Raw genomic sequence first — 23795 nt, 5'->3', positions numbered from 1 at the left:
ACTGAAACCGACTCCACCCCTGACCTTAGCATCCCTCTTGTTGCTGGTCACCTCTGCAGCCAATCCATCAAAAGAGCATTTCCTCAGCACACTTCACCTGAGCTAAATGTTGGGGAAAGTACTGATATGACAGTGCTTGCTAGTGACCATTATTATAACTTAAGTCTACTGACTGACCAAGAAAGCTATATACTTGATAGATTTACAGACACTATATAAAAGTAAAGAATTTCCAGCAGAGTAGAAGAGAAGAAAGAAAACTGTGGGAACACAAAGACCTTTCTCTTGCCTTAAAGCAGAACACTATTACAGTAAAGTGTGAAAAGTGAGTACACACATGAAAATTCACGTTAAAACTAGGATGCCAATAAGTTAGAGAATAGAAATCAACAAAGAAACAAAGTGTAAAAGGCATCAAAGTGGTTTTTATTCATTTAATTTTCCTTTCAACTTATAAATGCCAGCACAAATTCTAAAGAAAATGTACTTAGATGGAAATTTTTTATTATGAAGATATAGACCTAAGAACAGAAGGATAATTATGTGCTAGCTTATAGTTCCTTGTAAAAATAATGATACATAAAAATTAGTAGAAAATAAAAATCTGAGAGGTTATCTGATATCCGAAAATGTTAAGCAATTTTCCCTGTATCTTGGTTTTGATTACTTTTACAGAATAATCAAGCTTATTTAGGTGAAGAGAGTATTTAATTATTCTGTTTTTATTAATAGTGTAGCGTGCCCTTCAGAGCTTGGCATAGTCTTTAAGAATCATCTGAAGCTTCTGGCTCAACATGATGTTCCCTCTGGCCTTCAGTCTGCCACTAAAGAATGCCTGGAAAGGAGAGACAGAAAATGAGTAACAACCTTTATCATGTTACATTTATTTATTTTTTCTAAAAAACCATTGCTCAAACTGAATAAAATTAATAACTTTGGACAAAAAAGGCAATTTTTTTCTAGCAATGATAGTTTAATGATTATAAACAGCATCCATATTTTTAGACACCTAAGAAAAGAGAAAAGAAGACTGTGTATTTTAGAAAATCATAGAATAATTTATCTGAACTGATAGATCTGGGAGTTCTGTTTCAACCTATGCTTCGGGCTTTACTCTGTGTTTTCACACATGATTTTGAGACCATATGGAAAAAAGGCTACACTGTATTCCTAATAGTAAGAATACTCAATTCAGAACTTTTAAAAGCAGATTCAAAATATAAAACAGAAAGCGATATAATGACAAAATAAGATAGTGTAACACAGTGGTGAACAGATCTTGGTTGTACCATCAGAAGGGCTGGGTTAAAATCCAGGCTCTGCCACTTATTAGCAAAGTGAACTTGGACAAATTACTTAACCTCTCTGAGCTCCAGTCTCATTTATAGAAAGACATGGCAACAGTACCTAAATAATACAACTATGTTGTGTGAGTTAAATGAAATAATGTGTAAAATGCTTAGCTTAGTGTTTGACATGTGGTAAGAACACAGTAAGTGCATCATTATTACCCAGCAAAAGGCTGGCATGTTAAAAGACTAAGAGTTCCTGTACCACCTCTGCATCTGACATGGCAACAGAAATTTCTGCAAGTTGCTTAAGTTCTCCCTCAGTGCAAATTTCCCATCACTAAAATAAAAATACTAAATCATACTTTTTATACCTTATATGAAATACAAAGTGAAAAAAATGCCCCTAAATTTTTAGCTAGATGGAAAAAAAGTAGTAACATCCATGTATACTTAGCATGACAAAGCAGCTCTACAAATATTATCTCACTTAAGAATCACAGCCAACAACTTGACGTGGGCACATCAATAGTCTCACCCCAGTTGACAGATGAGAAAACTGAAGTTCAGAGAGCTTAAGTAACCTGCTCAAGGTCACAGAGCCAGCAAAAAAGTAGGGTCAGGACTTGAACTCAGGTGTTCCTTGCTCAACAGTGCCTCCTGTTTGTCAACTAGCAGCAACTTAATCTCAGAAACAAATCCTCATCAACTGGAGGAAAAGCAAAAAGTTTTTATCCCAGAAATAATAAGCAAAAACTCATTCAGTCAAGATCAAGTGCTAGGCATTCAAACAGAAGACTGGAATTTCAAAACTACGACTGCTTTCACTATGCAGTTATAGAAATGATGACTACAACTTCAGCAGGGAAGGAATCAGTGCTTAGACCAGCCCACCAGGTACTAAAGTCTGAGAAGGACTCACAGCCTGAAATGAGAACACCTAATCACCTAAAGTAAATATACCAACATTTGGCAATTATCACTGAGCAGAATTTTGTACATAAATCTTTCTTCCTATCTGATTATTTTCTTAGTCTAGATTCCTAGAAGAAGAATTACTGAATCATAACATTTCATAAGTAAGGCTCCTGATCATACTTCCATGGTGCCATGGTTTCCAAATGTGCACCACAATGTACCAGGGCATCACAGCAAACTCACGGGGGCACTGTGGGATATTAAAATTTTTCCAGAGAAATACAGTCACATTGACTGAACACAACACGAAAAAAACCACTCTTGTTTGGACCTAACTACTTAATAAATGGAACCGTTAGGTATTTTTTTTGGCGTAGGAGTGCCATGCAAAAAAGCAATGAGACTATAAGTTGACATAAAGGAAGAAAGTCTGGGAACCTTTGCCACCACGGTTTCTAGAAAGACTATACAACTTTATATTCTCTCCAGCTGCATGTGAATTCTCTTATCCTAACCTTAACAATACTATTTTCTTAATCTTTCAAAGTTTAGGCAAAAATGACATGCTTTAATTTGCATTTTTTGGATACTGGAAAAAATAGTTTTTCTTATGTATGTTAGTCATTTCTATGTCTTTCATTAATTACTGGTTCATATCATTTGTCCACTTTTTCTATTGAGGTTGTAGAGCTTTCCAGAATTTTCTATTTATTAGTAATACCAACATACTGTGTATCATCATTTTCTTGATTTCCCCAGGTTTATGAAAATATTTTACAGAGTCCAATACACAGAAATTTCTACATAACCTAAATTATTGCTATTGAGCTTATATTTCTATGTCTATTTGCTTTAGTCTACTCAAGTATTAATTGAGTGCCTACAGTACATTAGGTAATATTTTAGGCTTGGGAATACACATCAGTCCCTGTTCTAAATGGAGCTAACATTAAAGTAGGGGAGTCAAAAACCAAAATGTAAACAATTAAAACCTGTTACAAATGTTATAAAAAGAAAACAAGATGCTATTACAGTAAAACAGGAAACAGCTCCCCGTCATGCAGAGAGCTAGGGGAGAAATTCCAGAAAAGACATACGCATAGATATTGAAGTAAAAGCTGATGGGAAGGAACTGAGAGGTAGTTTACATTTTATTCAAGTACAGAAGGAAATCTTAGAGGTGAAATAACCTATAATCTCATTTACACTTTTAAAGGATTACTCTGGCTCCTGTGTGGAGAACAAATTGTATGTTCTCCAAGAACATAGAGAGACAAGTCTGGAAGAAGTAAGACCAGTCAAGCAGCTGTTACAACAAGCCAGGTGAGAGATGATGGATGCTTGGAACATGGTGATATCCCTAGAGGTGAAGAGAAGAAGATGAATTTAAGATATATTTTGGAGAAAGATCAGGCAAGAGTAAGGTTAAAAAGGATACATCAAAGACAATTCTTACACCTTTGGGTTTATTTGGATAAATACATGACGGTGCCACTTACTGAGAAGGAAAAGACTAGGAGAAAACTAAATCACAAGTTCTATATTGCACATAGTAAGCTGAGATGCCAGTAACATTTCCCATCAGAGAAGTCAAGTAGAGAATTGATTATATCACCATGGAGCTCAGAGAAGACGAGGTGAAACATTTAAATCTGTGATAGGTCAACATATAGATGGCTTTAAATACCATAGGATGGATGAACTCATTTAGGAAAGGATGTGACATATAAAAGAGCCCTGAATTGAGCATTGAGGAACACCAAAATTTAATGGTTAGGGGTAGAAGACAACACCAAAGGAGACTAGGGGTCGCCAGAAATAGAGACGGCACAACAGGGGAATATGGTGTCATGAAAGCAAAGGGATGAAAATATCTCAAGAAGTTGGCAGTTAACTGAATTGAATGCTACTGAAAGGTTGAATAAGGCATAGATAGAGAAATGTTCATTGGATTTGGCAAAACAGAAGTCATCAGTAACCCTCACAAGAATGGTATCAGTGGAGTGACAGTTGTGGAAGCCAGATTAAGAGAGTGTAAAGCAAAGTCAAGACAGAACGTTTAGATTGGTGCTGCGCAATAAAGTAACCACTAGCACACGTAGCCCTTTGAGCACTTGAAATGTGGTTAGTCTCGGCTGAGATGTGCTGTAAATGTAAAATATATACTGGATTTTAAAGTCATAGAATTTTTTAAAAGGATATAAAATATCTCATTAATATTTTCATACTGATTGCATATCGAAATGGTATTTGGATGTATTATGGTTAATAACATATATTCTTAATATTAATTTCACCTGTTTCTTTAACTTTTTAAAATATGGCTATTAAAAAAACTTTAATTACATATGTGGCTCACATTATATGTCTATTGGATAGTGCTGGTTTACACAATTCTTTTTGCGAAAAGAAGCAGAGAAATAGTAGAGCATGCTGGATGGGGATCTGATATCAAGAGAGGGTGTTTGCTTTAAAATCAAGATGTTAGCTTACCTTACGTGTAGGGAAATTATGCAGTGGAATGGGAGATACTGGTGTTGGAAAGAGAAGAGAAGAGAAGCTGCAGTGACCTTGAATAGGCATCTGGCACAGAAGAGAAGGGACTAGTCTTTGACAGGAAGAGGGAGGCTTCCTTCAATGTAATATACGGAAAGGAAAAATATGGGTGCAGATGCTGATGAAATAGATCTGGTAATGGGAAGGTAAAATTTTCATCTGAAAGCTTTTTTTTTCAGTGAAGCATGAAGAAAAGTCATCAGCTAAAAATGAAGGAGAAGCAGGGGTATACAAATTGTGAGGAGACAAGTTTGAAATAGTCACCTCAGACAACAGGAATGGAACTTACTGAAAAACCATGGTAAGATTGCTAGATAGTGGTTAGAGACTATTTGAGGCTTGTGATCAAAATTTAAAGGAAAACCAGTTTGTCTAGTTGCATGACTCTCCTCCTGACATGTTTATCTATTCAGATACAGATGCAAAGATGGCAGAGAATGGGTTTAAAACAGGGAATTCTCCAGGCAAGTAAGATGAGAGAGACACAAGGGAGTTGAGGGTGTTTTCAAGGGCAATATGAGCACAGAACGTGGAATCTAAGCTGAACATGGAGAGAAGAAAAAGCAAGAAGGAGTTGATGGATAAAAGTAGTGACGTCAACAAATTGGAGGCCTTAGTGAAGTTTCATTGTAGTAGTAGGGATAAGAAGTTAATGAAACTGCAGGTGACGGTGTTAGAAAACAGTGATGTTTTGAAATAGACATTGGGAGCTATACATTTTATGCTGCTAATAAGGACTGAAACTCATGCAAAGTGGAGTGAAAAATAACTAGAATGGAGATCAAGAAGTAAGAGTCTATTTTTTTGGAAAAGTCATTTTTACAAATCTTGAAGGAAGATTGACAAGAGTTGGTGGCAGAGAGAGAAACATGATACACTAGATAAGGTCTTTGACAACTAAAGAATAGCAATGATAGGTAACATTAAGGCAAGGGATAAGGTAATACAGCCAAATGACTTTAGGAAAACCCTGATATTAATTAGAATTTTTCTAAGAATTATCATTAAGAATAATAACTAAACTCCTTGCCAAGATCTACAAGGTCCTATGTGATTTAGCCCGTTCCTCTCCCATCTCACCTCTTACCACTCTCCCCACTGCTATCTTACTAGTCTTATTCTTCTCCTCTCAGTTGTTTACTCCAGTGAGCCAAGATACTCCTGCCTCAGGCCTTTGCCTTAACCCCACAGCTCACTCCCTTACTTTGTTCAAATCTCCATCAGGCCTTTTGGACAATTCTACTTAACTGGATGTTATATTAAACACACTTCTATTTCCAGTTTTCAGTGAGTTCTTAACCTTATATCAGGGGTGAAGGTCTAATTTTATGCAATATCTACTAATATCACATGGTTTTTCACCTTTGAACTACTGACAATATATCAAAAAGATATGGGTTTTATATTATTTGGGTTTGACATTATTTTAATATATGCTGAAGAGGAATTTTACCTAAAAATTCAGTTTTAAAAGTGTCAGCTAAAACTCTATTTTAAAAATGTGAGAATATTGGTACCAACTGTGTCTTCTTCAGAGTCCTAAGGAATCTGTCTTATAAATGAGAATCCAGAAATCAGCTCAAAAATTACAATTGTCAAATATGAAACAAATAATGATAAATAAATGAATATTCTGAGAATACTACCTTCTGAGGGTCAAGCTTGCCCAGGACTACCTGCATGAAATCTTCATCTGACAGTATGATAGTGGTATCAGCAGAGCCTTTTGCAGGGCCTTGGTGCACTTTTCCAGAACCATTTTTCAGGTCAATAGCTGAGAAAAATAGGAAGAAACCAATGTATATTATTTTCTCTTCACAATATGAAAGTAAAATAAACCATCCTAAATAAAGACATTTTTATAGTTTCCAAGTAAATGTGGTATTTATTCTATAATTATTCTATCTGTAGATTATACATTATCTGTCATTTAGAAAAATTTAGAAAATCTTTTCAAGAAGCCCTTTTTATAATGTTCTTCAAATTAGTCAAATCAATAATGGTTTTTCCTGAACGAAGAAGTTTATTTGACAGAGATATTTTAAATGTTAATTAATGTAGAATAAGATAAGGAAGTTGTTAGAGGTTAAATAGTTAAGACCTTTTGGTTCAGATAAAGACTGCAGTCATAAAAGGAGGAAAGTTCAATTTTAAAACAGCACAGGTTCAGTAGGTTGGAGGAGATGATTATACAATCTAGTTACCTTTCAAATACATGAATTCATCAAAGATTCTGTCATATGGATAACAAGATAATCAAAGTACATTTGAAAAATATTCTAATTATTTGTTACACATTATGATTTGTTTATAAAATATTTACTGCCATAATTGTTATTCACAATTACGCATTCAAATAGATTTTTTTCCTTTAACAAACTTTTTGACAGAAGGATTAAATGTCCCAGAAACAGGCTTAGTAGGTGGGAAAACTATTAAAAATGTAACTTTATTGCTTTCTATACATTTATAGAGCTTTATACCAAAAATACATTTTAGAAAGTCTGAACCGTCTCATATGTGACTGAGACCATGCATCCAGGAAACCCAATCCACCCCGTTCAGCTTCAGCCTCATGAGCGGCTTTCTCCTGCTACAGTGAAGGAGCAGCAACTGGATCACTTGTCCTAAGTGCGTGTAAGGAACCCCCAATTTAGGGTCAAGGAAAAGCTACACATAAATAAGAAGATCCAGAGCGCTTACTGACACTCTGCTTAGCCAAACCCTGCTCCAAAGAGAAAATTAAATCTTTCCAGTTCTACACAGATGAGAATTTTGCTAACTAAACTAAAGGAAAACAAAAAATAATCTTAATAATGGTTGCCTTGGGGAGAAGAAAGGGCCAGGAGAAAGGGACCTTTTTGCTTTGTAAGCTTTATACACTTTGTTAAGTTTCCAGTATGGGTGTCAGACAATATGCGAGGCACTAGAAGTGTAGCATAAAGTGCAAAGGCCGTGTTCTTATTGGCACTTAAGTATTATGAAGGTGTTTTCATGTATTATTTGTATAGTTAAAAAGAAAGGGAATGAAAGCGAGGGGAGGAAGAAGGAGGGATAGAAAGAAAGACTTCAAAGAAAAGCAACCCTCTGGTATTCAACAGACTTAACATTCAAGGTTTTCATTCTTCACAAGTAAAGCTAAGGCCAAATTTTGCTCAGGAATAAAACTAGACCCCACACACCTTAATGCTAGAGTATGAGAGTAAGTCTCATAGTTAATAAAGGTTCGTAGCTGTCCCCCTGCCTTCTCACTCACCCAGGCTTTTTTACATGCTGCTTCACAGCCATGACTCTTGTAAAGTGATAAGTCACAAAGGGCTACAAGGAGAAAAAAAGGAGCTATTTTTGTTTATGCCTCCTTCCCTTAAGATTACAAGGGAAGGAGGCACAGACATGTTTGCTGGCACAGATATGTCTTGTCTTTGTTTCCCCTATAACTCCTTCAAGGCTAAAGGACTTAGGAACTATTTGTTAAATGAATGATTAGGAAAGAGGCCTAGCCCGTGGTGCACTTGGGAGAGTGCGGCGCTCGGAGTGCAGCGACGCTCCCGCCGCGGGTTCAGATCCTATATAGGAATGGCCGGTGCACTCACTGGCTGAGTGCCGGTCACGAAAAAGACAAAAAAAAAAAAAAAAAAAAGAAATGTAAAATGAATGATTAATTAGGAAAGCACAGGGAAGAAGGATCTCTACCAAAATAATAATAAAAGTAATAATAATAACAATAGCAAAAGAAAAACTTAGATTTAAGATTTTTTTTTAAATCACACCAAAACACAAGACTTTTGTTGTGCTATTCCTGTCACTAATTCATGAACTAAATTTAATCATGAAAAAAACACCAAATAAACACAAACTAAGGAACTTTCTACAAAATAAATGGTCTGCACTCTTCAAATATGTTAAGGTTTTGAAAAACAAAGACTGAGGAACTCATCCAGATTAAAGCAGACTAAAGATACCTAACAACCAAATGCAATGTATGATCCTAGATAGGACCCTGATCAGTTCTTTCCTTTTCTTTCTTCATTTCTATTATTGTCATCATTAGTATTATTCTTTTGCCATAAAGAACCTTACTGGGACAATCAGTGTAATATTAATAAGGTCTGTATATTACAGTACTGTATCAATGTAAATTCCCTGATATTTATAACTGTTCTGTGAATACATATGAGAATGTCTTTGTTCTCAAGAAATGCTACTAGAATAGCCTTTTTCTTTAGGGATAGAGGGACATCATGTCTGCAAGCTACTCCCGAATACTTCAGGGGGAAAAAAATGTATGATGAAAAGAAAATAGTAAAGAAAATGGGACAAACATTTGAAAGATTTGGGTAAACTGGGTAAATCATAGACATAAATCTCTATACTATTTTTTGCAACTTTTCTGTAAGTCTGAAATTATCTCAAACAACAAATCATAAATGGATGTTATTAAGATGAATAACACACATAGAAGATGGAAAGCCACAACTCTTTTAAGTGATTTGTAAAAGGTGCTTTCGTGTGTACTTTGGAGTAGTAAATGCACATGGCCAAGCAGTCAGGAGTCACTGCTGGTAAGAGGAAAAGCAGTCATTGTTGCGAAAGGAGCAGAGAGTGACCCTGAAGCAGGTGTCTCTCCAACAACAGGCCCCTATCTCTGATCAGACTGCATATTTCTTTTCAAAGATCACCTTTCAAGACTTTTCTATAAATGTATAAGATGCTCATTTGGATCCCAGTCCAAAATTTGGAACCAACAACCTTAAGATTTCATTTACATCCAAGCTGAGAAACCCTAAAGGGTGATCTGGTTTGACTGCTAGATGAGCACCAATCCAAGAACTCCTAGGTTCTAATGATCAAATGGTATCTTCAAGAATGAATGTATTCTGAGCTCAAAGAATGCCAGTTCCCAAATCTCTGCACATTCTTCCATATTGTGGCAAATTGCCAAGCTCCAAAATAGATGACTGCTAACATTCAAAGAACATCTTCATCCAGTTGTGGCATGCAGAGCATAATGGATGCCTGCATTTAGTCCAGATCTGTGGACTTAGCTCTATACAATTAGAATACATATTTTTTAAAACTCAACTCACTTTATTACTTAAACAATACTTAAACAAAAGCACATACTATGCGTCTAATTTTTCTATCTAAATGTAAATTCCACTTGTTCCTAAAATGGAAAAAAATTACACATATGTGAAAGGAAACCAAATTTAAATTTAGGAGGAAAACAATCAAATTGCTCCATGCAAACCAGCTTAAACCTGTTTTCCTAAGGAAAACAAAAGGGTTTTGCTTAGAAACATTGTATCAGTCCACATCCAGCCCAGTGACGAGGGAGGCACCCAGGCTGCTGGGCCAGGATTGGGGGCATACAAGGGTTTCAGCCACCACCGCCCCTGGACAGCGGCATCCAGCCCAGTGACAACCAACCTGCTGAAGGTGCCTGGGCTCTAGAGCTAGCATAGGGGGCTGAGGGCCTCAGCCACACCTCTCAGTGTTCACGTCCAGCCCAGCTACAACCAAGCCACCACTGGAAAACCCCCAGCTCCCGAGCTGGAGTCGGGAGAGCCCAGAGGCCTCAGCCACACACCTCCCACCCTCCATGACCAGGCCAGAGAAGGAGCTGGCTGTGGGCCAGCCCTGTCCCCCCACCTCCGCTTCTGTTTCCCTAACCCCTCTCACCTGCCCCTCCCACTGCTCCACAACATTTTTGAATGCAAAAAAAAAAAAAAAGATAAATAAATTTTCTAAAAAGAAACATTGTATCTTTAGCACATGAAAATAAATCTTTGCAAAAAGTATCAGTACTATCTATGACTATTTTACAGCGGATACATTTAAACAACAAATAGATCCCTATTTAGAAGCATGGGATTTTATTTCTGTTTAGAGTTATTATAAATTGCATATTTAAACTTGTGGGTCAAATTCTAACATGTTCACCTTGTTTATGAGAATCACTGTTCTATGAAGTAAAGAGGAAAAGCAGATAATCCTCCAGAACCAACAAAGATTTTCCTTCCTTTTTCTTCCTCCATGAAATGGAAAAAAATGGAAGAAAAATCTTTGTTGGTAAAAAGATTTGAAAGTAAGTTGTCGAAGCTAATGTTCTTACATTAGTAGTTAGTAGTTGGAACTACTAATCTATGGAATATGGTTTTCAACCCTCTGCCTCCAGCTATAAATTTACCCCTAAATGCTAGGCCCACAGTCCGCATAATTTAGCCCAGATCGTGGTCACCTACAGTTCTGGCACCATAGCTCATCATCTTCTCTCCCAAACCTCCCTCCTCTCCCCTGTTTCACACTTCCAGTAATGAAGTCAACATCCTAAAGCTTACCTGCTCAAAACCTCAGCATTAGTTTTGACTCTTTCTCATTCCTCTTGTTTTTCAGACATAATTAGCAGTCAAGTCAGTTGATTGCATCTAAGCAGTAGTTCCACACAGGTTCTCTCCTCTCCATTAATACCATTATCTTAATTTAGGTCTTCCTTCTACTCTTCTATTCTTCCTTTCTTCTACTTTGTTTCCTCAACCCTAGTATTTCAATTTTCCTGACACATTGCCACTAATAGTTATTCCCATGGACAAAGAAAAGACAAGCTGTCTTTTCATATTTGTAGTACCCAACCTAGTAGAGAACTTGGCAGATAGTTAAATATTCAAATATTTGTTGAATTAACCAATCCTCCCATTCTCTGAAAGCCAAGAGCACCATTTGCATGCCTCTTATCACTTGCACCTGTAAGAATAGGTAACAATTCCTTTTCTAAATTGCTTCAGCCTGGGTGTGTTTCAGAATTTTTTAGATTTTAGGAAGGAAATACTATACATAAAACACATATTATATATTAGAAAATACCCCAAATGGTGCCACATTCTATAAACAAATACAATATTTCTATACTTGATTAATTCACACTAGGTGAATTAAATAAAGACAATCAATAGCATCATGTAAGTTCAGGTCAGGCCTTGCTACCAGTGAGTTATGGAAAAAAAATCTTCCATCTTGAGAGGTTTTTGGTCTCTGGAGTTTCAGATAAGAATAAGTATGTTTTAATTTTTAGGAGCAGACTATTCTGTAGGCCACATAAAGCCTCTGTAGGGGATTGAATTATGTCCCCCCAAAACTCCCTGAAACTTGAATTGTGTTCCCCAAGTTTTATGTATTAGAAACTTAGCTCCCACAATGATTGTTAAGAGGATGAGAAATCCTATTATGGTAATTGAAAAGTGGAGCCTTGAAGAGGTGATTGGATTGTAGGCCCATGCAGTAGTGAATGGATTAAAAATGGTGGTCGGGGTGTGGTTCAGAGCACTTTAAAAGAAGAGAAGTCTGTCTTGCTTTCTCTCTGCTCTCTCTGCTTCCAAAATCTTGCAATGTGAGATCCCTGGGTCACTGTTGCCACCACCAGATGGACTTTTGATTTCCCAGCCTCAGAAACTGTAAGCAATAAATTTCATTTTCTTTATAAATCACCCAGTTTCAGGTATTCTGTTACGCAATACAAAAAACAGACTAATACAGCCTCTGATTCTTTATCTTCTTTACCTTTCTATCACCTTTCATTTCCTCTGAATTTTTACTGTTGAACAATAGAATAGGATCCAAGGTGTTTGTTAGAACAACTTTTAGCTAGTTTTAGAAATTAATAGTAATAAATGTAAAATGCTGTTTACTTAAAAAATGTTTCAATGGTAACATATTTTTCCTACATATTTCACACATCTAAATAGAAAATAAATGTCACTATCCAAACGACAAATCTATTAATAGAAAGTAAGGCATCCATTTCAGTACTTTTTTAAAAATGGCAACCATCCTATTCCATCTAAAACTATGCTTTCTACGTGACTTTTAGCTCTTATTCAGTACATTCAGAGTCAGACTAATAATATGTGTTATAGACCACACTAGAATATGGAAACGGACAAATTAAACTGCAGCCTTTTCTCAAGATTAAGGCCAAGTTAGGTGAGAGGAAACATATAATTATAAATGATCATAATATAGCAAGATAATTGTGACAAGCAACAGACCTTGTTAAAGGGAATTCAAAGAACTATTTCTCCACCTGCTGTCTATTTCCACCTTTTTAACCTAATCAAAGAATCCTTAGAAAAATAAAATGCCAAAGGACAATCTTTACTCAAAAGGGTAAAACATCTGAAGGCATAGGATATTGGAAAAAAGTGTTCAAACATGTCCATTCATTTCCATTTTGGAGTAATAAAAAGACACGGACAACAAAATCATTGTGTTCTTGCTATTACAAAAGTTGTCAGAATCAAATTGGAGTCACTTGTGTCAAACCCGACAAAATGGAGCCAGGGAAGTCCATGAAGGAAGGGTTCTAATACAGATAGGCCTAGTAACAAGAGCTATAACAAAAGACTCTGCAAAAACCACAACCCTGCACAAAGGCCACCACAACCTCACACACAAAAAATACTTCTGCAAAGGACATCGGCCCAGCAACTGCCTGTCTTACCTCACACTGGCGCCCCCCTTGTTAGTGATCCTTCTTATTGATCTAAGGCCAATTGTTTCAAAACAACTTATAAAATGTTTCAATGGTATCACATCCTCCTCCTTTTCTTTTAAAAATTTGTCTTCCTTTACCTCCCTGAACATGCCCACACATATTCCCACTGCAATGCTTGTTTCCCAAATAAATATCATTTCTATTAGAGAGGCTCTCTCTCTGTCTTTTATCTTAAGAAGATATAATCTGATGTCAAGAAGCAGAACCAAAGCAAGCTCACCTCAGACGAATTGGCAGTCCCTGGCATCAAGTGCAGTGCCCACTGAGCACTTTGTGCTCCCCACTTCTGAGAGTTGCCTTTTCTGCCCTGGTGAATATCTTCTCAGATCCACAGACTCCCTCCCTTTGGTGAGGTCTTTCAACTTTATTCAGGATCTCATTTGGTTATAAGGCTGCCTTAAGTAAAGGACCTTGCATCCCGCTTGGGAAAATAAAAGACTTTTTCCTTTCCTGCAAGTCCTCTCTGGTACAAAGACATTTCGTCTTTCTGGCGAGTATCCCCATCCAGTTTACAGAGAATTTACGTTCTGTCTGTGAAGCCTGTCTTTTCTATTGAATTCACTTTTTGTTTTTTTCACACCTGGTTTTTGTACACCTGGTTTAATATTTTGTTTGATCTGCATGCCTGGGTTAAAATTTTGTGAGCACTCTTATTTGGGTTTCATTTTGGTTTGGTGCATCTGCAAATGATTTGGCTCTTTTACTTTTCTTCCCCTGCTTGTTTCTGAACATCTTCTGAGAGCAAAAGTAAACATTCTAAATGGGAGGCACAGGATGGCCAATTAAAAGCCACTAGGGTGGTCGGCACCATCTATGAGGGATTCTCATATAAGGATCTTCGAAAAATTCTCCTATGTTAAGATAAACTGGTCACAGACAGGCAAGATTACCACTGAGGAGCCTGCCAGTCTCAAGAAAAATTCCATGCAACTAGGGAAAACTTGATCACAAGTGTACAATTCAAATATTATATTTTGCTGTGCAAAATATTTTTTTTTAAAATTGTGCCAGGTACATTTGTCAAAGCAAAACACTTTGCCCAAACTCTTAAAATTCCTTGACAAAGCTTATGGAATTTTATTTTACTCTCGAGAGATTTACAAAAAACAGAATGAAATTCTAAAATTCTAAGGCATGCCAAACCCTCTGGGACTCCAGCCAACTATACATTCAAAATTTATGGTCCACTCTCATGCACATTTTTAAACTGATGGACAAATTAAACCAAAGATAATTTATGGCCATCATGGGAATTATTCAAACTCTCCAAGCTTGTTTTTCATAGAAAACTACAACTGTATAGAGTTAAACAGTCTGAATGTGGTATGCCCATAGAGGCTTCTAACCTATTTCTTTTTTTCCTCTTCCTAAATTGAATCTGCTGACTTTTCTGCTTGTATTAAGATAAAACTTACTGCTGCATTTGTCCTTGTAATACAAATTGGAAGACTGATAGTCTAAAAGAAGAGAACCAGGCAAGTGTTTATAAAATTTGGGCTCTCAGATCCAACAGGTCTACTCATTAACCACCCTCATGCCTTGGCAAAAATCTTAAGCTCAGAGAAATAATAAAAGATATCTCTGCCCAGCATAGAAATTGCTTTGTCTGCCACACATAGGCCAGAAAAAAAACTCAACAACTGCAAATAATCTTTTAAAATCCATTCCTAAAGTGTTTTCCCTGCCTGCACAGACTAGTCAAGCAACCAGATCAGCAAACGAAAGATAAACCTATTGCTACATTCAAGGACCCTTGGCGGTTTGTTTTTCTAGCCAGTTCTACCTAAAATGTAATTATCTCAGGGATTAACCCTTAAATTCATTAGAAAAAAGTTTTTTTGTTTTTTTTTTTTTGTCTTTTTGTGACCAGTAAGGGGATCGCAACCCTTGGCTTGGTGTCGCCCGCACCGCGCTCAGCCAGTGAGCGCACCGGCCATTCCTATATAGGATCCGAACCCGCGGCGGGAGCGCTGCTGCACTCCCAAGCACCGCACTCTCCTGAGTGCGCCACGGGGCCGGCCCAGAAAAAAGTTTTTTAAAAAAAAGGTAAAAAGAAGTTTTTTTTTTTTTTGAAAAAACCAAACTGCAACAAAAATCACTTTATCCAAAAATTTTGTTCACAGCGAAGATGAAAACTCTAAGACTTTTGCTTTTATTCATCTGTATGTTTTTATGGCTTTGTGTCTATATAACATGTGTATATGATATTTAATTTACAAAGAGCTCTATTTAATTGGCTTAAAAGAAAAATATTAAACACTTAAATCTGATAAATTTCTAATAAATTTATCAGAAATACACTAATTAACCCAAATACTTTCTAAATCCATGTGACTTAGGTAAATATTTGGTAAATAAACTAATTTTAAAATTGTTGATAAAATAAAAATAGAAATGTCTTCAGAATTGTCAGCATACATTTTTACCTGAGTTTATTGGTCAGGCAGTTTTACATCTGTCTCTGCCAGGTGTGAGGGTTTGATATAAAGTCATAAAATTATAAATCTGGCCTTAAAAGCAAAATGATATTTGTTTCTGTAACTCTTTGATAAATAACACTAATATAATATTTTAATTAAAGCAATTATGTCTCCAAAGTTTTCAGCATTAAATATGACAGACATACAACTTTTATTTGTTAGATCTTTAAGATCATAAAGGAATGACTTTAACTTGAGAATAAATGTACATATGAGAGTGCAATGTGTTGTCCATGGCTTCCTGTATGTCATGCACAGCAACTTAACTTTTAGGGTTTTTCTTTGACAAGGAAATAACGTAAAATAATGACTAGCTTTGTCTAGTATCTTAGTTGTCATAAGTAATCTAGGTATAATTGTTAAAAATAATAAATTAGATAAATGTAAATGGAATAAATGTTTATAACTGAAATTTTCATGTAACTTAAAATCTTAGTTATATTAAGTAACAGATATTCAAAAATGTCTGAAATCATTTCCAAGTAAGGCAAAATACTGAAACATTAATAATTAAATATAAGTTCCTTTTGGCTTTTATAGAAAAACAAAAGATATGTCCTGGGGGGAAAAAAGTGTTCTATGAGAAAATGCATTTCTAGAAATTATAAAATATGTATTCATAAAATATTGATATATGAAAGTTCAGAGTTTGCTTGTTTCCTGTATTTTCTCTGCAAATTAAGGTTGCTAAAAGTTGAAATTCCAATTAATGTATATGGCTGTGCAAATAGGATACATAAGAAGTATATATAAGAAATATTTTTGAAAAAAATTTATTTATTATAAAGAGGACATAAAAATGCATTATTTTATTGAAAGGGAAAATAGCTTTGTCTAGTCCAGAGGTTATTTAAAAATTGTTTTCAAATTAGGATTTAGGGAAAAAAATTAAAACAAGGCAAAAAGGGATCAGAGGTAAGAGAGAGATACAAAGAAAGTTATAAGAATGTATTTTTGGTAAGAAAGGTTAAAAAGAAAATAAAATAATTTTGTACGAGAAAAAAATTTGTGTGATCAAAAGGAAAAAGGAAAGTAAATTTTTGTCCTAAGGCAGAATAAAAAAGAAAAATGCATAAGACAAAACTAAAGGTTTAAGAAAGCCATAGAAAGTATTAGCAAGCTATAAAAGGTTGGTGAAAAATAAATCTTAATAAAGGAATTTTATGTATAATCAAGTTGGCTAAAATTAGAAAGGAATTATTTAAAAGTTTTTCTAATAATTAAGCATTGGTGTCAGGGGTGCACTGATGCTGTACCAGAATCTGGTCCTCTATGTTTAGAAGAACAGGTTTGCTTGGAATGCTGATGTGCTCTTGGTAAAATTTTTTAAAATTGCAAGACGTTTTTGGTTTTTAATTCTGAAATCTGTTTCTTAAAGTTTTCAACCATCTTCTGAACTTCAGCTTTTTCCAGTTTTACAATTTCCATTTAATTTCCCTATTTCCACATTTAAAATGCTATCTTCTTCAATTTAAAGCAGTAATGTCATTTCTCAAAATAGGATTTTCCTTTGGAAGCTTTTCTGATTCGTATCTCAGAAGCTCAACTCTTGCTGCACCTCGCTGCACATGGTTTGCAAGTCAAGCATCATTGCCTTCAGCTGTTCCTCCTTTTCTTGAGGAGGTACATCTTTCTGCTTGACTGGGGTGATAACTCTCTTCCTCAACTTTTTTGTCAGCTACTATATCCTTTTTTTCCCCTCTCAGTTCTGACTTTGCTGTTGTGGCCTGACACTAAAAATGTTTATCTTGAAGGCCTAGGAGAGCAATGTCTTCCTCTAGTATGACTTGATTCTGTACTCTTGGCTTTTCTTGATGTGTCTAAATTGTTGCAGGTAACCAGGCAATTTCACATGCTTTTACTTTTTCTGAGAGCCATATATTTCCCTGCTCAAGGTACTAGTTTTCTCGTTTACTTCTACAACATGTTGTACACTCAACCTTGAACACGTACTCTTCCAGTGTCTGACTGAATTCAAGTACTTTTTCATCAGGTTCAACTTCCAGGTTATCTAAATTGGCTGCCCATAAGGAGAAGCAATCACACAGCAAGAGGTTTTTCTATACCTTTAAATAATTTGCCTAGAAAACAGAGATTTTTGTGTTTTATCAGAATAATTTCTTGTTCTTCATATTGTCTTTATTAAGGTCTTTTAATTGTATGGGGAAATTGAGTCATCTCTGTTAAAGGTGTATAAGGTTTTTTTTGTTTTCTCTTTAATTTTGTAAGTTCGGTATTTTCCTTTTAAAATTTTAAATTTTCACTCGGTTAAGTGAATGACTTATTTCACAGTGATTTGTGATCCTATTTTGATTAAGTGTTTTAAGCCTTTGACTTTTTTAATGAACTTCCCCAAAATCAAAAATTAAGTCTTTTTGACGTTAAATAACTTCAGAATTTTCCAGTTGGGCCCCTAGAGAACCTCAAAGGATGTATCTTTCATATTCAGAGATGTTAAACTGATTAGGCTTATTTAATGTATTAAATTGTACAGGAAACATTGTCAAATAATAAAGTAATGCTAAATCTTCTTTAAGTTATATTTATATGGATATGTTTTTGAAGTGCATGTTCTAAAGATTACGTGATATTTATAAAAGTCTGATGGTCCTGATGTGGTGCTATCAGTCATGATTTTGGTATTACATTAAAATGCTATATGCAATAAAAATAACTGAACTTCTTTGTCAATTATGAACTCTCATCAGGTTTTAACCACGGCTATTCTGTCACCCACAGTTTTGATCTTTCTCTATAGGCATCTGCAATCAGAGTCCCAGAAAAGACTCTAACGAGTACTCCTGAATACAGGTTTCTAAAAACTTTAAGATCGATGTACTAAGTAAAAATTTCCAGAACTCTAATGAAAAAAAAAAACTGATGAATTCATGAAACTGCTAATAAAAATCAAATAAAACAGAAATGGATTACATGAGATTGAATATCTTAGGAAGATAATGTTTTTATGACTTTTATTTGAAACGATGTTGGTTCTTCACTTAAATACTTTGTTTTCCAGACTTAAGGAAACTTTCTCTCTTAAGCTATCTATAGTTTACAGTAACTTGATAAGGTATACTTTTGTGAACAAAAGTGGAAACATTTACTTTTTCTGCCTACTTGATCCCTCAAAATTTGGACATTATTCATAAGTGCTCTAAATTTTTTGTGGCAATATAGTTGTTTGCATAAATTCAATAAGAATTTGCTTTCTACATAACAGGATACAATTGGAAAAATTGGTTATATTACTAAGGTTTTGACCAAATTTGAATTGTTTACAGGCACTATAGACAGAGTCTGAAATCTGCCTTGGTTTGGCTTTCTAGCCTCAAGAAGTTTTTAAAAGTCCGATCTGAGATTCCTATGTCATAATTTACTATTCTTACTGCACTTACATAAATGATCAGGCCAAATGTGATAAAACTAAACTTATTTTATAAACAAATTAATCTTACTCTGATTATCTTTGGCAGAAATCAGGGTGACTGGAGAGAGAAAAATAATGTTTCTAAAGAAAAACTATAATACACCTGTTGTTAGATTGTAGCCCTGTGCATTGTTTTTGAGATTTTTTTTTTTTTTATCTACTGTAGAATAAACTGGATCCTAAATTCTTCTAGGTACCTCCAAATCCATTTTCTCCCATGAAATTACTGAAAATGGGAACTGCTCTTTCCTAAAGCCCTATAAGCTGAAGATAGACAACTTGGTATAAATCTCAAGGGACAAACCTTGTGTCTGAGTAGTATGGGCCATAGAGAAAGTTCACCAAACCACCTAACACCATAACCAGAGACATTAAAACTACAAATCAGATGGAGAAATGGATGCATTCATACTGTGGACAACTTTTCCCAAGAATTCGGAACAAGACTCCATATCATAATGAGATTATTACACCCCTTAATGCCTACCTTTTTCTCTCGAGAGGATAATGGTGTAATTGGAAATTTCACAATCAGTAACTACTGCGGGTAACTTGACAGAACCTGACCTGAGAAATCTTTTAGTCCACCTACTCAGAAATTTTGGTAACATCCCTAATACAACTTTTTGTTCAAATTGTACCAACAGCTCTTTTATTTTTTTTTTTTAAATAAAGCTAGCTTTCTCTGCTTTAATTCAACCCACTTGGAATGCTAAATAATTAAGACTGCTACCTACTAGCTAAACAAATAGATGTCTAAGCCACTGCTAACACTACTAAATGTTGTACCTGGATAAACTCCTTGGGGAAAATTGAGACCCAATTATCCAAAATAGGAGATCCAGCCACACACATATAACAGGCCTCACCTAATCCACCATAGTTATTTAACTGGTTACCTTTAAGCCTAGGTTCATGCTCAAAACTATTAAGCAAACTGGGATTATCACATTACTGTTAATATTACTTTGTATTTTCTTATTTAAACTCTGTACCTGTTGCCTGTCAAATTTCTGCAGAAGTACACCTCCAAAAAGAATAATGCTGGCCCAGTGCTTTGAGAATAATGCTGGCCAATGCCTATGGAACAGACAGAATTAAACTTAACAATTAACACCAGGTAGACTTAGCCTGGGAGCCACTCCCTTTAAACCTCCTTTGTTGCTCAAATGTGGCTAAAAGGGGTTTTGACACTGACTCCTAGTCGCCAATCACTTCCTGCCAACATAAGAACAGACCAACAACCTGGGACAGGTCCATCCCAGCACCGAGGAACAATCAAAATCTGACCATAAGATGACTGATCAATAATGCTTTCAGAGAAAGACCTTGATGAAAAAGGAGAAATGTGAAAGTTGTCAGAATCAAAATGGAGTCACTTGTGTCAAACCCTGACAAAATGAAGACAGGGAAGGCCATGAAAGCAGGATTCTCATGTACATATGCCTGATAATAATAACTATCACAAGAGACTGCAAAAATCACAACCCTGCACTAATGCCACCATAAGCTTACACCAAAAATACTTCTGTGAGGATGTCTGCCCAGCAACTCCTTGTTCAACCTTGGACTGATGCCACCCTTGTTACTGATCCCTGCAGCCGAGGATAATTGTTTCAAAACAACTTATGTAATCCTTATCATTTTCTTTTAAAAAAAAAAAACTATTATCTTCTTTTACCTCCCTGAATACACCCACATATATTCCCATTGCAATGCTCATTCCTGAATAAATATCATTTTCTTTTAGAGAGCTTCTCTGCCTGTTATTGCAGGATGACACTATTATAAAAGATATTAATAGTATAATAAGAAAGATAGGCTTAATCTTGACTACTAGCTACTTAAGAAGGCACTATCTATGAATCATAACACTTTTATTAATCAATCCCAAAACTATCCTTCACAATCAAAACATTGTCCCCAGAGGTAGAAATAAGAAGGTGCAGATGAGCATCCCAAGATGTGGCTTCCTTTCCCAAAGCACCTCACTGAGGCCCTCCCTCTGACTTCCTATGCAGACCAGGGGCTTGCCCTCTCAGGTCCACACTCTTGGCCCACAGAGAGAAGGCATGCTCTTCAGCCTCTCTCAGATCATCTCAGTCTGACAAGGTAAAGGCCACACTGGCCTTTCCCAGGCAGCCCTCCAGCTCCTAGACAACCATGCAGGACCTCAAACCTCAAAGAAGACTAAATTCAAAGACACAGTTATGACTCCTCTTCCTCCACAGTTAAAACCAACATTGACCCAGCAATGACAGCAGAGCTCCACTAATTCTCTCTAAACCCAGACTAACTTGGTTTGAAAAGACTGTCCCCAACACACACATATAAACACACACATTCTTCCCAGAGATGTGTTGTTGTCATTGCGGTTGTTGTTGTGTGGATGGCAGGATAGGAGAGGTAATGGGGAAGATGGGCATGGTCCAGGATCTTTAGATTGGAACGCACCTTTCAAGCCATTGAGCCCAAACCCCTTGGTTCAGTCAATCACCAGAGCAACCTCAGTGTCCTGAGTCCAGCTGAAGTGAACTGAGGTGCTAGGCCCATTCTCTGCATCTAGATTCTGGTCTGCCATGATGTGAACAAGGCTGGGACAACTTAACAGCAATTTAAAATACAAAATATTTGGTAATTAAGTGTTTAGCAAAACATTTTTAAAACTGCTTATAAAAAAGAAAATGTTAGGTATTACCTAAGCCAAAGTTTTCAGTCATCTATTTCATGTCATTAAGCACCAAGATGCAAAATAGAGATCCCAACATGGAATCATCTTCTAAGATACCATAAGCCAAAAAACTTAGATAGCTTCTACTGCTGCCAGCTACTGTGACTTAGATCAATTACACAAAGAGCAAGAGAAAACAAGAACCAGAACAGAAAAGTTACACAGCTGAGACTCAAATCAAGTAACAGAGCCAGGCAGAAGACCAAAGGAAATGGTGAATCCTTTCAGAGAAAGCCTTAAGATCTAATTTGACTGTTATGTTTGACAAATAAGGACCTAAAAAAAAGAGGTGAGAAAACAAACAAAAGCCACAAGGCATCAATAATGACAATTAACAGGATTCTAATATTCCCATTTTTCCAGTGGAAACATAAGGAGGAAAAAAAACTTTTCCTAGGTTAACTAAAGGTAATTTTTAAATGTAATCATATTTTCTAATATTGTCTGCAAGGAAAGTATCATCAAAATGAGGGGGAAATCTTGGTTGGTTACTGAACCATATTAACTGAAATTACACTATTTGCCTAGAGCGAATCACTGTACACTTTATAAATCCCCACAGACTTTATTCTGCCAACTTAAAGAATCATAGTTCTAGCACCTTTCCTGATTCTTGCAGATCTCACTCCTCTCATTCACCAATGTTTCCAAAAATCCTGTGAGTTATAACTCAACTTCTAATATACTTTCAACCATAGGGAAAAACTTGAATTCCATCATGGATGGACAGAAAGAAGGAAGGAAGGAAGGAAGAAAAGACGAAAGAAAGGAGAGTGATGACTCACCTACATATACACTGGTAATCTATAAAGTTATTTAGGAAAAATTTAGGCACTTTGAAATTTGGAGGAATAAATACTAGTACATACTACATTTTTGCCTTCCTTTATCCCTCTTATGAAATAAGTTTCTAAAATTACAAATGTTTTCCAGAAGAACAAACACCAAAAGATTAACTGGGAGTAGTGGGATTATACATCATTATTTTCTTTATATCTTTATTGACCAAATTTTATATAATGAACATAACTGCCTAAAAGGAATAGCAAATGTCATATTAAAAAGAAAATTGTTTCTATTGAACCTAAACCAATTGAAGAAAACTTCAAAATGTTTTCTAAGCACATGTAATAGATTATTTCAAAAAGTTTCAGCTGATTTACATAAATTTTCATTTTTTGGTCTATGTGAGCATATACAGTGATTCTTTAGTTGTAATGAGTAATAAAACAATCTGATTTTCAAGACACTTAAATAGGTACTCTTAAATAATAATCTTAGAATAAAAAGAATGTAAACCTGCAAAATATCAGCTTCTGCTGTGCAAGTAAAAACCCAAACCTATACATTGTTTTTCTTAAAAAAAAATTTACACAGACACATTATCTGTACAGTATACGGTGCACAAACACTAAGTGGAAAGATGGTTATTTCCATCAGTTGTAGGGCTTTCAGAAGCACAGCCTGCAGCCCTTGCTTTCAGGTACCACCATAGTAAAAATCTAATATGCTGGCCCAATGTCCCCAGCGAAGGATTAGAACCAGACTTGAGCTGAACTTAAAAGTTTAGATGGTCCTATAGTATAAAACCTCCCCCAACAGCATTCCAGGGGTCTTACCCAAACTAAAGTACATAGGATTCCATTGTGTCTCACAATTACGAAGGAAAGGAAAAATGCTTTGAGCAAAAAACTATCCTGGATGCTTCTTGTCCCATATTAGTATGTAGATTCAGAGGATCACAGGCCCCTTGACTAAAAGCAAAAGGACCCTATGCTTTGGGATTTCCAGGTAGAAAAGCATGAAAAATCAAAAAGTTTCAGTAAAAATTCACTGGCAC

The 23795-nt window shown here is 35.7% G+C and overlaps 1 protein-coding gene across 1 annotated transcript in view; it reads right to left on the bottom strand.

Moving 5' to 3' along the window:
- Positions 1-703: 703 nt before the first annotated feature.
- The window catches only part of HSD17B4 (hydroxysteroid 17-beta dehydrogenase 4), a 91385-nt gene continuing 68293 nt past the window's right edge, over positions 704-23795 (bottom strand). The window contains exons 23-24 of the mRNA XM_063085310.1: positions 6410-6537; positions 704-835 (exon numbers count right to left, since the gene is read on the bottom strand). Coding sequence (XP_062941380.1) covers positions 746-835; positions 6410-6537 — 218 coding nt within the window. The 3' untranslated portion in view covers positions 704-745. The remainder of the gene's footprint in view (positions 836-6409; positions 6538-23795) is intronic.

Source organism: Cynocephalus volans, chromosome 2 (assembly GCF_027409185.1).
Source record: "Cynocephalus volans isolate mCynVol1 chromosome 2, mCynVol1.pri, whole genome shotgun sequence".
NCBI lineage: Eukaryota > Metazoa > Chordata > Mammalia > Dermoptera > Cynocephalidae > Cynocephalus > Cynocephalus volans.
This window is presented reverse-complemented; position numbering and strand designations above follow the sequence as displayed.